The sequence below is a fragment of the Herpailurus yagouaroundi genome, unplaced genomic scaffold (assembly GCF_014898765.1).
Source record: "Herpailurus yagouaroundi ecotype Mexico unplaced genomic scaffold, PumYag 159, whole genome shotgun sequence".
NCBI classification, from domain to species: Eukaryota; Metazoa; Chordata; class Mammalia; order Carnivora; family Felidae; genus Herpailurus; species Herpailurus yagouaroundi.
This window is the reverse complement of record NW_024412400.1, coordinates 15,395,875-15,410,005: the sequence shown is the minus strand read 5'-3', so window position 1 is coordinate 15,410,005 and position 14,131 is coordinate 15,395,875. Positions and strand designations below refer to the sequence as shown.

The window sequence follows — 14,131 nt, the reverse complement described above, 5'->3', positions numbered from 1 at the left end:
CCTTCCCTCCCTCCTTCCTTCCTTCCCTCCCTTCTTCCTTCCTTCCTTCCTTCCTCCTTCCTTCCTTCCTGCATTCCTTCCTTCCCTCCCTCCCTCCTTCCCTCCCTCCCTCCTTCCTTCCTTCCTCCCTCCTTCCTTCCCTCCCTCCCTCCTTCCTTCCTTCCTTCCTCCTTCCTTCCTCCCTCCTTCCTTCCTCCTTCCTTCCTTCCTCCATTCCTTCCTTCCCTCCCTCCCTCCTTCTCCCCCTTCCTTCCTTCCTTCCTTTCCTCCTCCCCTAATGGTTACTGAACTGACTCAGCACTATTCATTGAAAAGACTGTCATTTCCCCACTGCTCCACATGTCCACCTTTGTTTTTCAACTCTATTCTGCTGCTATCAATACACCTGACTACATTTCAGTCTTCATCAGTCTGAGTTTTCTTTTTCCAAGAAATTCCAATCTTATTTTGGTAAAGGTCTCTTCTATTACATCTTTGAATTTTTTTTTATTCCTTCTGCTTTATTCTTTAACCCAGGATATCAAGTATCCACAAGTTCAAAACTCATCTTCTGCGAACCATATCCTTCTTTCTCTAATGGTTCTCATTCCTTTGACTTTTTCCTCCACATTATGTGCAATTTTTTTCAAGCTTGCCCTTCCTTGTACTAATTCCAGTTTCTGTCCGGTACTCTGATGAACATCTCAGTTCTGTGGATTATTCAGTCCTTGCCTTTTCCCTAGCTCTGCGATCTCTCTCCTCCCCTTTCTGTTGTCCTAGCATCTCATCTTTAATCTCGGGTCATAAATGTCATGTTCCGTTTAACATCTTTGATAAAATAAGGCTTTTGTTTTTCTGTTTCCTCAAGGTAACATCTTCTACAATCGATTCTTCATGTCTTTTATCTGTTTTGTTCTTTTTTGTTGTATGTGAATACCATATTTTTTTCATTTACTTATTTTTTACAGCAGCAGCTCAATCTGGATTTCTTTGTGCCTAAATCTAACAAACATAGAGTCTCCTTGGCTTCCCTCCTGTGTCATCAGAGCCCACTAGTGCCTTTCCTTCAACTAGCATTGAGAAGGTAATGGAGCTAAGGTGTATGGACAGTCACAACTGGTGACCTTACCTGTCAACAAAATTATGTTAAAACTCAAATTTTAGAGATCACTCCCCCTACTCGAGTATACAGCCTTTTAGGAACCACTCTTGAGTTTAGGACTGTAGGTGAATGGGCGTGAACAGGCTTTCTGGAAACTGCCTTGACAACAATCCCTGTTCATACTCAAGCCGGCAGACAATCTGGCAACCTCCACCCCCTGTACCCGCCCCAGGCAGCTCCGGGGCAGGCACAAGCTGTGAAAGGACAGTGTTTACCCAGCTGGGGTAATAAATTCTCCCAGAGCACTGAGACATATTTAACGTAGAATGAGTGTTGACATATGTCATTTTCCCAGGGAAGAGTTTTCTAACGTTGCACCATAGAAATGGACTGGCAAAATGACTCTCCACACATGCATGAACTCTTTTCTATTAAGGATGGTTACATCTTGAGCACAAGAGGAAAACTGCTGCCTTGTATTAAACTGAATTCTAAGTGGTAAAAAAGGTAGGTTTTATCTTTGAAGTATTGCTTAACCAGGTAGAAATTCGCTTTATCATCAAGGAAAATAAGTGCTCTCTGAGAGGGTGGTCCATAGCTATTGCACTAGGCGTACTGGTGAATCATAATGCCCACCACTACCATCGCATTCTACACACACAAACAAAAAAATAAAAAACTTTTGCTAAACGTCCAAGGAGCTAGCTTATTATGCCACAGTACAAATGGGAGATTTATAATTTATACTATAAATTGAGATATTCCTATGATATTCATAGAAGTGAGTACACTGTCAACAGTTTCTATTTTTTTTCCTTTGTTTTGGTAACGACAGAAATCATTAACAAAGCTATTGTTCACATCTCTATAGTCTGTTCTTATACTTGGAAACGTCCTCACAGAAAATGAAGTTGACAACATGGAGTTCCATAATATCCCTAGAGGTACAACAGGCACAAAGTCTAAATAATACTGATTTGATAATATCTGGTCGTATTAAGAATAAGTCATTCTGCTTTTATTAGAGTGAGCTTTATTTATGTACTGTGGATTACAAGTGTGATTCCTTTCAGGCAGACGTGCTCCTTTTCAACTTTGATTCTGTACCTATAAGGCTGAATTATGCCTTATGATAATTGTAGTTACTAGAACTTTCCCACCGACATACCAAAAGATATCCTTATGCATTACTTCAATATATCTAATACACACTTATTGCCACATACTTCAAGAAAATTTCAATTTGAAACTATTTTAACCAACCATTCCTTCTCGGCGCTCAAGTCTTGGGTGTCATTAGAATTCTACTTTTGAATGACAGATAAGGTGCTAGCCCACCTTCAGGCAAGAAAGATCAGAGAGGAGAGAAGGGCAACTGGACCAGGGTCAGCACATGCTAATCATTTGATAAATAATGTCTTCTCCCCTTTTAGCTAAGGGTTATTCCTCTATCCTCTCATTGCAGGTTTTGCTTTCTCTTTGTAGATATGAATGACATATACACAGATGCAGACATCTTAGGAAAATAGCAAATTCAAAGGAACATTACTGTATTTGTTGGGATTACAATACGCATAGAGCACGTCAAGAAAAAGGGGGCAAGAGAAATGTTTTCTTCAGGTTCTTGGGTCTCCACATTCAATCTACATTTGCAGACTGATGGCCTTCTATATTCCTGGTACGGAACTGGAGGCTTGTGATTCAAAGATAAATATTTGAGGGCTCCCAAGAAGCTTAAAAGATGCATGCCCCTGATATTGAGCTCACGCACGTCTGTGACAAGGATAAATGACTGTCCACGACAGCAATGGCCAAGGAGCGGAGGAAGTTAGCTGGTAATGTGCCAATGTACTAATTGTGCCCTTGGATGGCAGGCTCCCCGGCCTTCAGTGACTGGGGCAGAGTAGGCCAAAGGCCCCCTCTGACTCACCCTCGTAAAATATGAAGAAGCTGCTTGATGCCTCCCCAAGTGCGAATTTCCACACTGGTCTCAGGGTCCTCACAAACCTGAACCAGAATCCAGACAACACTCCAGAGCAGCTTCAGGTGGTCCGAGTGGAGCAGGCTGAGGAGGACAGGTACCCCCTCATAGAGCTTCACCTGTTCCTTTACCTGGGGTTCAGCACAAAGTAGGCGCAGTAACTCTGCGGTTAATCTGAAAGGGGAGGGGGAGGAGGAGAATGAGAACCCCGGCATGGCGGGTTATTGACTTCACATTTAGACTAGAGCCATCATCACTGCATCCCTGTAACATTTTCCAAGTCACAGGTCAACATATGTTTTCTGTAAGGGGCTGGATTGCAGGCCAGTGTTTTATGCTTTGCCAGCCACCCAACCGAGCCAATCTATGCAAAAGCAGCCACAGACAATACATAAAAACACAAGGGCATGGCTATGTTCCAATAAACCTTTATTTACAAAAACAGGCAGGGAGCCAAATTTAGCCTGCAGGTCAGAGTTCACTGACCCGCTGTTCTAAGTCAGAGCCTCACTCTGAGCCCACTGGTCTGGCTAAAAACCTACTAACCAGCAAATAGATACCGTGTATCATACAATAGGACCGGCATTGTGCTCAAGACAAAAGAAATAAAATCTCCACCCATGTCTTCAGAAACTTACTAGGTGGTTACAAAAACAAGACATTAACACAAATGGCAAAAACAAAATGAGAAACAACAACAACAACCCTACAATGCAAAGAAAGTAAACGCAAAGTGCCCAGTGAGTATCTGGACAGTAAAATAAAGATAATGATAGCATGTGACAGTGGGTTCAGTTGAGCTCTGAAACATGATGATGATGCACATTACATAGAGCCATCCTTAACCCTAAACACTCTCGCTGGACAGCGGTATCCTTTCCTGTGGCTTCAAACACCCGCTCTGTCCTGGCACCGTGAGCTGGGCCCAGGCATCACTCTCAGCCTCCAGAAGTTCTAGCCACATGGCAGTCCACCATGTGTGTCACCCCACTGGGTCTCAGCTCAAAGTCATTATCCTCCTCTTCACGTTGGCTCTTCCTCTTATGTGCCCAGTGTTGATTCATGAAACTACAGCCTTTTCAATTTCCCAAATCAGAAGACGGAATCATCCAAGACGCTTGCTTCTCCTTTCCCAATCTGCCCCTGCCAATCAAGAGCCTTCAGGGCCCCCTATTTCCTGGGCAACTGCCGAGATTAATTCTCTTACAGGTCATGTAGCTGGCTAACCCCGCCGCTCCTCCCATTCTTGCGATCCTTGATTGTGTCCAAGACATAAGCCCCTCTGTCACTCGCCTCTCCAATCTTCTCATGCCCACATGACTCTACAGTTCCTTTCCCCTGAGCCAATTTCTCACAGCTCCAATCCCTCCCAAACTTTTGTGCTCTGGCATTCAGAACGTATGTTTTTCGGCAAATAGTATTCCTCATCTCCTCGAACTTTCCACACCAAATGTTCCCTCCTTGTTCTAAGTGGAGCTCATTGTGTGGCTACATTCCCCACATCACACACCCTACACACAGCCACCAGAGTAATCTTCCCCCAAAATGAATCTGATCATGCTTAAAATCTTCCTGGGAGTCCCCATAATGTTCACAGATAAAAACCACACTCTTATTCGGCACAAAGAGCCCACGGTGGCCTGGCTAAAGGCATCTTGCTGCTTCCTCTATAAAATATGGAAATTGACAGGGTTATTGTGCCAATCAAATGAGTTAACACACAAAAGCACTTAGAGCAGGGCCTGGCATATAGAAAGCTGGATAAAAATTAGCTATATTTTTAACTCAAGATTAACTGTCTAGTTTTCTGGCACTTTCCCTCTTGCACTCTGTTCCAGCTGTGCCCAACCATGCACTGCCTCGAACAAAGACCATTTCATGCCTCCATGTGGGAGCTCATTCTGTTTTCACTTGTTCTCTCCCTTTGCCTAGATAACTCCGTCTTCCTTCCGGAAACTTGGCATGACCCCTGGCTCTGACTGGGAGCTTCTCTTCTCTGTTCCCACGGTGTCCTGTGAACCCATCAACCACACCACTTACAGCACAATGGTGAAACCACTGACCTGCATGCCCGTCCTCTCTCCCACACTATACACTCTATCCTATTCATCTCTGGCATTCTAACATCTGGGCAGAGGCTGTTTCCTAGCAATGGGCTCAGGTAAGCAACTCTGTAAGTATAGTCTGGAAAAGAGGGTGAAACTGAGAGGAAAGATTCAAGGGGGTTTACTATGGTTACGTGTCAGGACTTCATTATTTGATGTCTGTTACCTGCTTTACTTCTTGAGAAAATTATGACTTACTTAACCAAGTATCAAATAATGTAGGTTGCAACTCCATTTAAAACTACCCAATAACTATCTGGATACAGTAATTCTTCAGAGCAATATGTAAGTTCAAGTGAAAATGAATGCATTTTCGGTTCTGTTTAGAGTTATAATAACAGGTGGTCATGAAACAAGTCAGTAGCTATCTTAATGTATTTTACTTGACTTAAGCAAAATAGATTTTAGCGATCTAATAATTTATTCAACATATAATCTGAAATTACTAAAAATAGAGCCACCTCAGAGTTTCTTTCCTTAAAGGCACAGGATGTAAAAAAAAAAATTCAATAAACAAAAATATTAAGGATGTAATCGTAAGACTTATATAATTTGATTCTTTGCCCAAATCCAGAAGTGGTGCAAAACCAAAGATAAATCAATACACCCTCTCTGTTCTAGTTTATTTATAAAAACTTTAAGAGAAAATAAATGTCAAGGTGACTCATAACTTCAGTTAACAATGTAAATAACAGGACATCATAAAAATGATTATAATAATTTTCATCAACTATGGTATTGTCTTTTCCCTATTAGCAATCCTACCTTTTGGAAAGCAAGTCATATTCATGTAAAATCATCAGCAGATTTTCTACAATGTTGAGTTCACTTATCTTCTCCCTACATTCTGGACTACAAATTAAAAACTATTAGTAATTACTAAAGACATACTTTACCATATCCATTTATCTAATACTCCAGTTCTCATATTATCTCAGGAGGAGAAACAAAAAGCAATATAGCTCCATGGGCTAGGGCTACATCAAATTCCCACATTCAATAAATGTCATATGTCATAAATTCAAATTTGTTTAATGACAGTATGATGATAACATAATTCCCTTTCTCCAAAAAGAATCATATGCTGTTCATAAAAAAGTAATAATAGGCATTATTCACAGTAGCCAAGATATAAAAATGACCTATACAGGTGTGTGTGTGTGTGTGTGTGTGTGTGTGTGTTTGTGTGTATGTAACGTATATAATTGAATATTATTGTCTGTCTATAAAAAGGAACAAAATTCTGCCATTTGTGACAACATGGATAAACCTGGAGGGAATTATGCTAAGTAAAGTAAGCCAGACAGAGAAAGGTAACTACTATATGATATCAGTGATACATGGAATATAAAATAAAAATTAAAGACCTGATGACACAGAAACAGAGATTGAAATGGTGAATAGTTGCCAGATGCAACTAGCTAGAAGGAGGGGGAAATACAGGTTAAAGGATACAAACTTACAGTAATGAAAAGAATGAATACTGAAGATCTAATGTAGAGCATGGACACTATAGTTAATAGTGTGATATTGTACACTTGACAGCTGATGAGGGCAGATTTCAAGTGTAATTACTACACACACACACACACACACACACACACAGAGTTAAGGAGGTGGTGTGATGAGTGTATTAATTGTCATGAGCGTGATAATCATTCCATATATATAAGGTATATCAAATCATCATGTTGTGCACTTTAAACGTATGTAATGAGAGTAGTCAATTATTCCTTATAAAGTTTAAAAAAATAAAAAGAAAAAAGCATTGATCCACTTATTGGCATAAAAATATATTTAAAGCACTTTTCCTTAAACTGATCATGATATCTATAAAGGGAACATGCTACCCAGAATTGTATTAAGGGTAAAAATGTTTGAAAATGTTTTAGATGTTAAAATAAATACATAGGAGAGAATGTTTTTTTTAAGGTTGGGGAGATTTAGTTGTCAAAGAAAAATTGTGGTAATTTTGAAAGTGGAAGTTATCTGAGGGTTGGATAAAAGACTAGGTAAGTATTTCCGGCTAGGAAAAAATGAAAAAAAAAATTTAAACTGGGATTTTCCTTTCCATCTTAAGTTTTAAAATGATACTTTTTTGTCCAGGATCCTCTTCTATATATTAATGCTATTCCATGCTTATTTTTCACAAACTATAACTAAGTAGGTAAGCAACTAGAGAAACTGATCTATTTTCCATCTCTCCCACCTAAACTGCTACAGTAGTGAAACTGAAAAGTACAGTAAAATACACTTACCTTTCAGCTAAACTAGCCAGAGCCAGAAGGGCACCCAGTAAAACATTAGTATCTCGGGCACCAAGTAAATTTACTAATGTCTGAAAAATGAAGTAAAAGAAAGTTTCATTGCGTAAGTGCTACAAGCTTCTTGGGTGGTATAATGTTTCTTTCAAAGATCATTGAGCTTAACCTCAAGAGGAGTTTTAGTAAACATTCACCACACCCAGCTCTTCCAGGGGGTAGGGCCCCTTCCTGCTTTGAGACTTAAGACAAGTTCCTTGTAGCCATTCCTTACCCAGGGCAGGAAGCCAAAGCCACCAAGCTACACGACCAAAGGTCTCACTCTTCCCTCTATTTTCATGTGCCCAGGAGGTCTGCTCTGCCTTTTCTGATCTCTCCCCAAGGAGAAGTAGAGAGAGTAATAATAGAAACCACAATACTGGTAGCAACCAGTCATCGGGAGCTCATTCTGAACCAGGCTTTACGGTAGCCTCTTTCCAAACTGAGGAACTATTTTCCACCAAAGTATTGAAAACTCTCTTTCCCACCCCCCCCCCCCAACTAAGTAACGTATATCAACATTAGCAAGCACTCCATTTGCCTCTGAGATTACTAACTGATGTTGAAAGAGCATGAATCGATGCTTCCAGGCATCATCCTAAGTAACATGACTTAGCTGCAAGTCTGTACATTATCAGTTGCCTCTTCTGAGGTCCCCTTCCCCAGAGACTTTTAGAACTCAGAGTCCCCCAAAAGTACACCCCCAAACACACTGCAGGCCAGAGCTGTAAGCCGTGCAACAACTGATGAGGAGATTTGGGTTTCTTTTATGCCAATTTTTCCCCTTTATGATTTCATTCGTGTTTTTATGAAGCTATCATTATCTTCATTTCTCTCATCCCCTCCTCTTATTCTTCTCTCACTTTTTTCTCTATCTTCTAATAGAATGTTCCCCAAACTTCAGTCCCTGACATATCCCTTCCACAATTTTTGCCATATCCTCCTTAATGCTATTCAAAATGTTCCTTAAATTCTCAGTGATAGTATCGGTGAAATATATGTGGCTATCAAAATGAAAAGTGTTGACTTGTATATCACCCAGAATCATCTCCTACACAATGGGCAGCATGTGTGAACACATTTTAGGCAACCTTGCTCTGGTACATGCTAGGAAGTAACCTCCTGGGATATGACAACTCAACAGAGTATTAGAACTTGGCTGTAGGCAGCTCCCACCTAAACAGCTTTACTATAAATATAAATTTAGTCTGTTTTAATTAAACCTGCATTCATTTATCTTGAAATGCATATTTGATCCAGATGCCTGTAATACTATGCCATCTGATTATAAAGTTGAACCATATGAAATTGGCATATAGACATGACAATTTCATACGGTTCAAACAAATATAACCCCATGTGCCATATGGAATGTATTTAGATGTGTACATACGCTTTATTTGTTCACTTGTTAACACACACCTAGGGTAAGTTTATATATATATATATATAGCCAGGGTTTCTCAAGCAACATTTAAATAAAACAATGAACTTGGTTGTTCTTAAGTGGCATAGGAAAAAGAAAAAAAAAGAGTTTCAGGAAACCTGTTTGTTATTTCCATATATGCTCCTTAGACTAATAAAGAATATAAAAGGGTTGGCAGAGATGTACAATTCTAGGGTAGATTTTGTGAACTATAATTATAAGAAACTTGATCATGGGGCTCTCAAATTCAGCAGCAATCCACTGACATATGGAGCTGAAGTGTTCACTCCTTCTGGGATGGCTCACCTTGTGGGCTCCACTTGTGGTGACCCATTCTCTTTGGTCTTTGACAGCAGCAAGTTTTTGAAAAATATCTATAAAGAAAGGAAATAGCTGAAAGAGGGATTCGGTGCTTAAAGGCAGCAGTATTCATAGACACTCAGGTCTGAACTACCGGAAGGGCAAGCAGAGAAAGGGCAAATGGGAAGACAGATAACACAAAAGAAACAATGGAGGGAGAAGGAACAGAGGTTTTTGGTTTCTTTTTTTTTTAATTCTGAGAATTACCTCTTAAGCTCAACTAATAATTATTATATCTTAGTATTATAACAATAAATATGGAGACAACAAAAAAGACAAACATCTCCTTCCCTTAAGGTCCTCAACAGGGTCCTCTAAAAGTTCAAAGTGAAACCTACTCTTCAAAGATTCCCCCCTATAAAGATTTCAAGTATAAAGAGGAGGGGGGAGGCCAGTGAAGGTGATGGCCACAGCAAGGTTCCCCAGCTGAAGAGAACAGCTGTTCTCAGAGAGACTTCCTGGTGCCGAGGGCTTGTGACATACTCTCTTCTCCCTTTAACTGAGAATCAGTGTGCTGCCGTGGAAACAAACACTGTAAATTAGACCATTCACACAAAGAAAATGGGCCAGCACCCAACAACAACAGGGGGCCTACAGATCGTCAAACCTGGAGAGGATGGAAGGTGGGGCCTTCCAAAGAGGGAAGATTGAGTGCCACACCCACAGGCCAATGATTTCACGTTATCATCATTACAGCAGGGTCTTTTTCTTTCTTTTTTTATGCGCACAATGTTTTAAATTTTATGAGGTAGGTATTATTAGTATTAACCCAATTTTATAGATGAAAACTGAATGGCCTATGACATTTTAATAGACATCAAAGAAAGCAAAAAATATTTTTACCCAAATCTGCCATTATGGAAGTCTCTGTTGCATTAAAGTAGGCCTGTACTCACTGAAAATCTTCCACCCGAAACTGGGCTTTTCAAGGTAAGAGTTGTGATCTGAAATTTTCCTTCCGGGTATATTTTGCCACTAAATAGAACTACTGACATAGACTCTCAATACCATGACTGTGGATGGGTAGACTCATAAGTATTCCAAGTACCCTTTTTCCTGCTGAAAAGACCATCCTGCTCATTCTAGCAAATCAGGAAAGTTGCTGTGTCCCTGCAACAACACTTACATGTCATGTTGACCAGCTTGTCCACACCGTGCTGGTCTTCCCCATAGCTGAGGTACTCATTGGCCACGATCTCCATGTACTGCAGGAGGGACCAAACCAACAAGAGAGCAGATGAAGGACAAGATGTGTACTTCTGAAAATGAGCTGTAGATGGCACAACAGATACACCAAATAACACTCGGGTCCCTGGGCCAGGTTCACTTAAGGGCAAAAGGTAGCTTGAGTTTCTAGATTCTTCACCTTCTCTTGCATGCCCTGAATTTCAGGGAGGGACCATGGAAAGATTATGTAAACTCTCAAAAGTGCTCAAATGACTCGTAACTAAATGAGTTCGTGGTGTAATTTGCCTCCAAATACCATACATATGCATGTATATGTATATGTATATGTATATGTATATGTATACACACACACACACACACACACACACACACACACACACACACAACCGTCATACCCCATATACCAATAATCAGAATAAAATGGGTAGGGGGTAGTCTGATAATCCCTCACTGTAGATAATTGATTATATAAGAAATAGGCTCAGAGTAACACACATAGATTTCTAATATTACAAGGGAAATGAAGGTGGATAAGAGGATCCTTTAGAATATGATTTTATGAAAGACTATGCCATTAAATGAGGTAAGCCCCCAGCCAATTAAAAGACAAATCTTAAAAATAAAAACTAGACATGATGTAGCAATTTCCCAGGAATGAAAATATAATAAAATAAGATAGGTTTAGCATTAAACTGCCATTAAATTTAATCTTCCATTAATATGGAATGAGTTTGCAGGGCCATTGGTTTATTATGAAAATCATTCTTTCTGTACATGCCATAGGTTTTAGGAGAATGGGCTGTTCCAACCCAATGCCCTGCCTAGAAAATTTTGTTTTATCATACTAATAAACCCAAACATTTAACTGGCTCAACATATACAGTTACCTGTTCGCCTTCCCTCAGTAGTTACAAAAGCAGAAAACTAAGTGAAGTTAAAACTATTCCTCACATTGTCATGTATTTGGAAATATTTCAGTGAGCACGAGAATTCTTTTTTTGTGGAAAAATGATAAGCCTCTTCATAACCAATATTTTCTCCCCTCATCTGGTATGTGCAATGCTGAGGATTTGGTCCTGCCAGGCAACACCTATTTCTTTTCATTACTAATTAAAGACATGTGACCTTTTATAGAACTTTCTTGTTTCGGCAGGCTGGGTAAAATCACCTGGAACAAAATGTCATGGGTCCCTTCCTGCTCTGTGAGTATCCTGCCATACGCACACTTATCCACCCTGCCTGCTCCTCCCCTTGGCCGGCAGCCTAAGGTAGGAAAGCCATCTGCTGTCACACACCTACGTAATCCTCGCCCCGAGCCATGGCGTGAAATGGAAAGGCAAGACGAGCCACCACAAAGGAATCTTACCTGTGCTAGGTTTTCAATCCCGCCCAAGCTATGGAGTATCTCCTAATAAAACAAAACAACAGAACATACACAAAAGATGAGGGTGGAGGGCAAGGTTATTTTACATGCAATTTCTTGATTAAATCATGAGACATAATTATTTTTTGAAGGTCCACATTCTAACATAAATTCAATGTTTGTTATTTGTACCACATTTAAGACAAACTCTTAATAAGACCTTCAGCCTGACTCCTCATTCTTTCTATTTCCTCTCATGTCATCATAAAATATTACAGCAGGAAAGGGCTGTTAGATATCGTTCCCTTCACCCTCCTCACATTGCAGGTTAGGACAACTAAGACCCAGAAAGGTAAGCCACTTTGCCTAAGTGACCAGCCTGGATAGGAATGGAATCCAGCATCACCAAGTTCCCAGGACCTTCCTGTGGGCCTCTGCCTAGTGTGGTCCACAGACAGCAGCATCAGCCTTACAGAGCAGCTAGTAAGGAGTGTAGAATCTCCTGCCGAATTACACTCTGAATCTCCACAGATTCCCAGGTAATCCACAAACAGTAAAAGTTGGCAAGCATTGCTCTATGGGACTCCTCCTTAAAATGGAGAGGATAATGGTCTTATTAAACCCTGACTCTAAACAAAGGTAAGCATAATCATCGTAAGTGTCTCCTGATGCAGGTCTTTAAATCCAATTCCCAGTAAGAAGGCATTTCACGAAACTATTCTAAAAGTGGTAATTGGGGGAGACCGGGCTGTGAGGCTGCAGGTGTGAGAGGGGCCAGCTTGGAACTCTACTAACAGCAAATGCTCTCCTATCATCCATATTGACATTCATCTTCAGGCAAATGTGTTTCAAGTGGCCCTAACCTGTTTATTTATACTGGCATCTCTTTCCTTAACATGCCTACAAGGAAGTCGTTTGAAAGACAAATATTAGCCATCATTCCAGTTCTGTTGGACGTGCATGGTGATGAGTGCTCAAGTGTGGGGAAGAACAATCTAGTTCCACCATGAAGCCAACTGAGTGGGCAGGCTGAACAAAAGGCTCAGATTCTTCAGGCCTCCTTGTCAAGGTTTCCTTATTCGATGTGAAGTGAATTTGGAAACACTAAACATACCCATGTTTCAATTAACTATGAAGCCACACTTATAACTCAATTTAAAATAGTTTTGTGGGGTGCCTGGGTGGCTCAGCTGGTTGAGCATCCACCTCTTGATTTTGGCTCAGGTCATAATCCCAGGGTTGTGGATTTGAGCCCCACACTGGGCTCCACACTGAACATCAAGCCTGCTTAAGATTCTCCCTCTCCTTCTCCCTTCTGTCCCTCCCCCACTCATGTGCCCTCTCCTTCTCTTTCTCTAAAAAAAAAACAAAAACAAAAACAAAGTAGTTCTGTGACTGCCTACTAATTTGAATTTCCATCATTGTTTTTACTGTAGAAGAGCTACAATTAAAAAACAGAAGAATATTGTACACATTATTCCTAGTTATGGCAGAATATTTTATACATGTAAAAATAACACATAAAACTCCTTATGTTTGTTCAACAATTTTTTTTCATTCTTATTACATAAAAGCCCTGTGTTAGGCTCTGAAGGGGACATAAATATGCAGTGAAGATGACCGAGGCCTACTGCACTGAGCTTTAGGCAAGCATATGCTAGATATACAAGTAACTGGCACTCAAGACAGAATTCGGTAAGCGTTATAAAACACTTATACATGAAGTGCTATGATGCTCCAGGAGGAACACATAATATCCTGCTGAGAGGACTAAGGAAAATGTCATAAGGATGGCAGCCCCTGAAAGGGCATAGAAGGATGGATAGAGTTGCTGAGAAGAAATTGGGGAAAACCAGGGAGATTTGGACAGTAGGTCCAAAGGTGCACGGAAGTTGTGCAGAAAGAACATCAGCAGAAGCACTTCCGTGATTCCATGAAGGGCATTACTGGGAATAATGTCAGGAAAGCCGGGTGGGACCAAACTGTGGGAGGGCTTAGGATGTGAGCCTGAATGTGACCTCTGTCATGAGGGCCATGACATCTGATGAAAATGTGTGAACAAGGGATGACTAGAATCAGCTGTGAGGGGGCACCTGGGTGGCTCAGTTGGTTGAGCATCCAACTTTGGCTCAAGTCATGATCTCATGGTTCATGAGTTTGAGCCCTGCATCGGACCTGCTGCTGTCAGCCTGTCAGCACAGAGCCCGCTACAGATCCTCTGTCCCCTTCTCTCTGTGCCCCTCCCCAGCTCATGCTCTCTGACAAAAGAAAGAAAGAAAGAAAGAAAGAAAGAAAGAAAGAAAGAAAGAAAGAAAGAAAGAAAGAAA

The 14,131-nt window shown here is 40.6% G+C and overlaps 1 protein-coding gene and 1 long non-coding RNA gene across 17 annotated transcripts in view; one reads left to right on the top strand and one right to left on the bottom strand.

The window, feature by feature from the left end:
* The window catches only part of NEK10 (NIMA related kinase 10), a 230,833-nt gene that overhangs the window by 176,842 nt on the left and 39,860 nt on the right, over window positions 1–14,131 (bottom strand). For all 15 annotated transcript variants that reach the window (XM_040480008.1, XM_040480012.1, XM_040480014.1 and 12 more), the window contains 6 exons: window positions 11,808–11,849; window positions 10,380–10,458; window positions 9,200–9,267; window positions 7,426–7,505; window positions 5,933–6,019; window positions 3,012–3,236 (listed from right to left, as the gene is read on the bottom strand). In XM_040480008.1, coding sequence (XP_040335942.1) covers window positions 3,012–3,236; window positions 5,933–6,019; window positions 7,426–7,505; window positions 9,200–9,267; window positions 10,380–10,458; window positions 11,808–11,849 — 581 coding nt within the window. The remainder of the gene's footprint in view (window positions 1–3,011; window positions 3,237–5,932; window positions 6,020–7,425; window positions 7,506–9,199; window positions 9,268–10,379; window positions 10,459–11,807; window positions 11,850–14,131) is intronic.
* Window positions 309–14,131, top strand: part of LOC121033574 (uncharacterized) — a 26,466-nt gene continuing 12,643 nt past the window's right edge. The window contains exons 1-3 of one of the 2 annotated variants that reach the window (XR_005791999.1): window positions 309–1,588; window positions 4,995–5,223; window positions 11,595–11,709. This is a non-coding gene — a long non-coding RNA (uncharacterized LOC121033574). The remainder of the gene's footprint in view (window positions 1,589–4,994; window positions 5,224–11,594; window positions 11,710–14,131) is intronic. The other variant, XR_005791998.1, reaches the window with a different exon arrangement.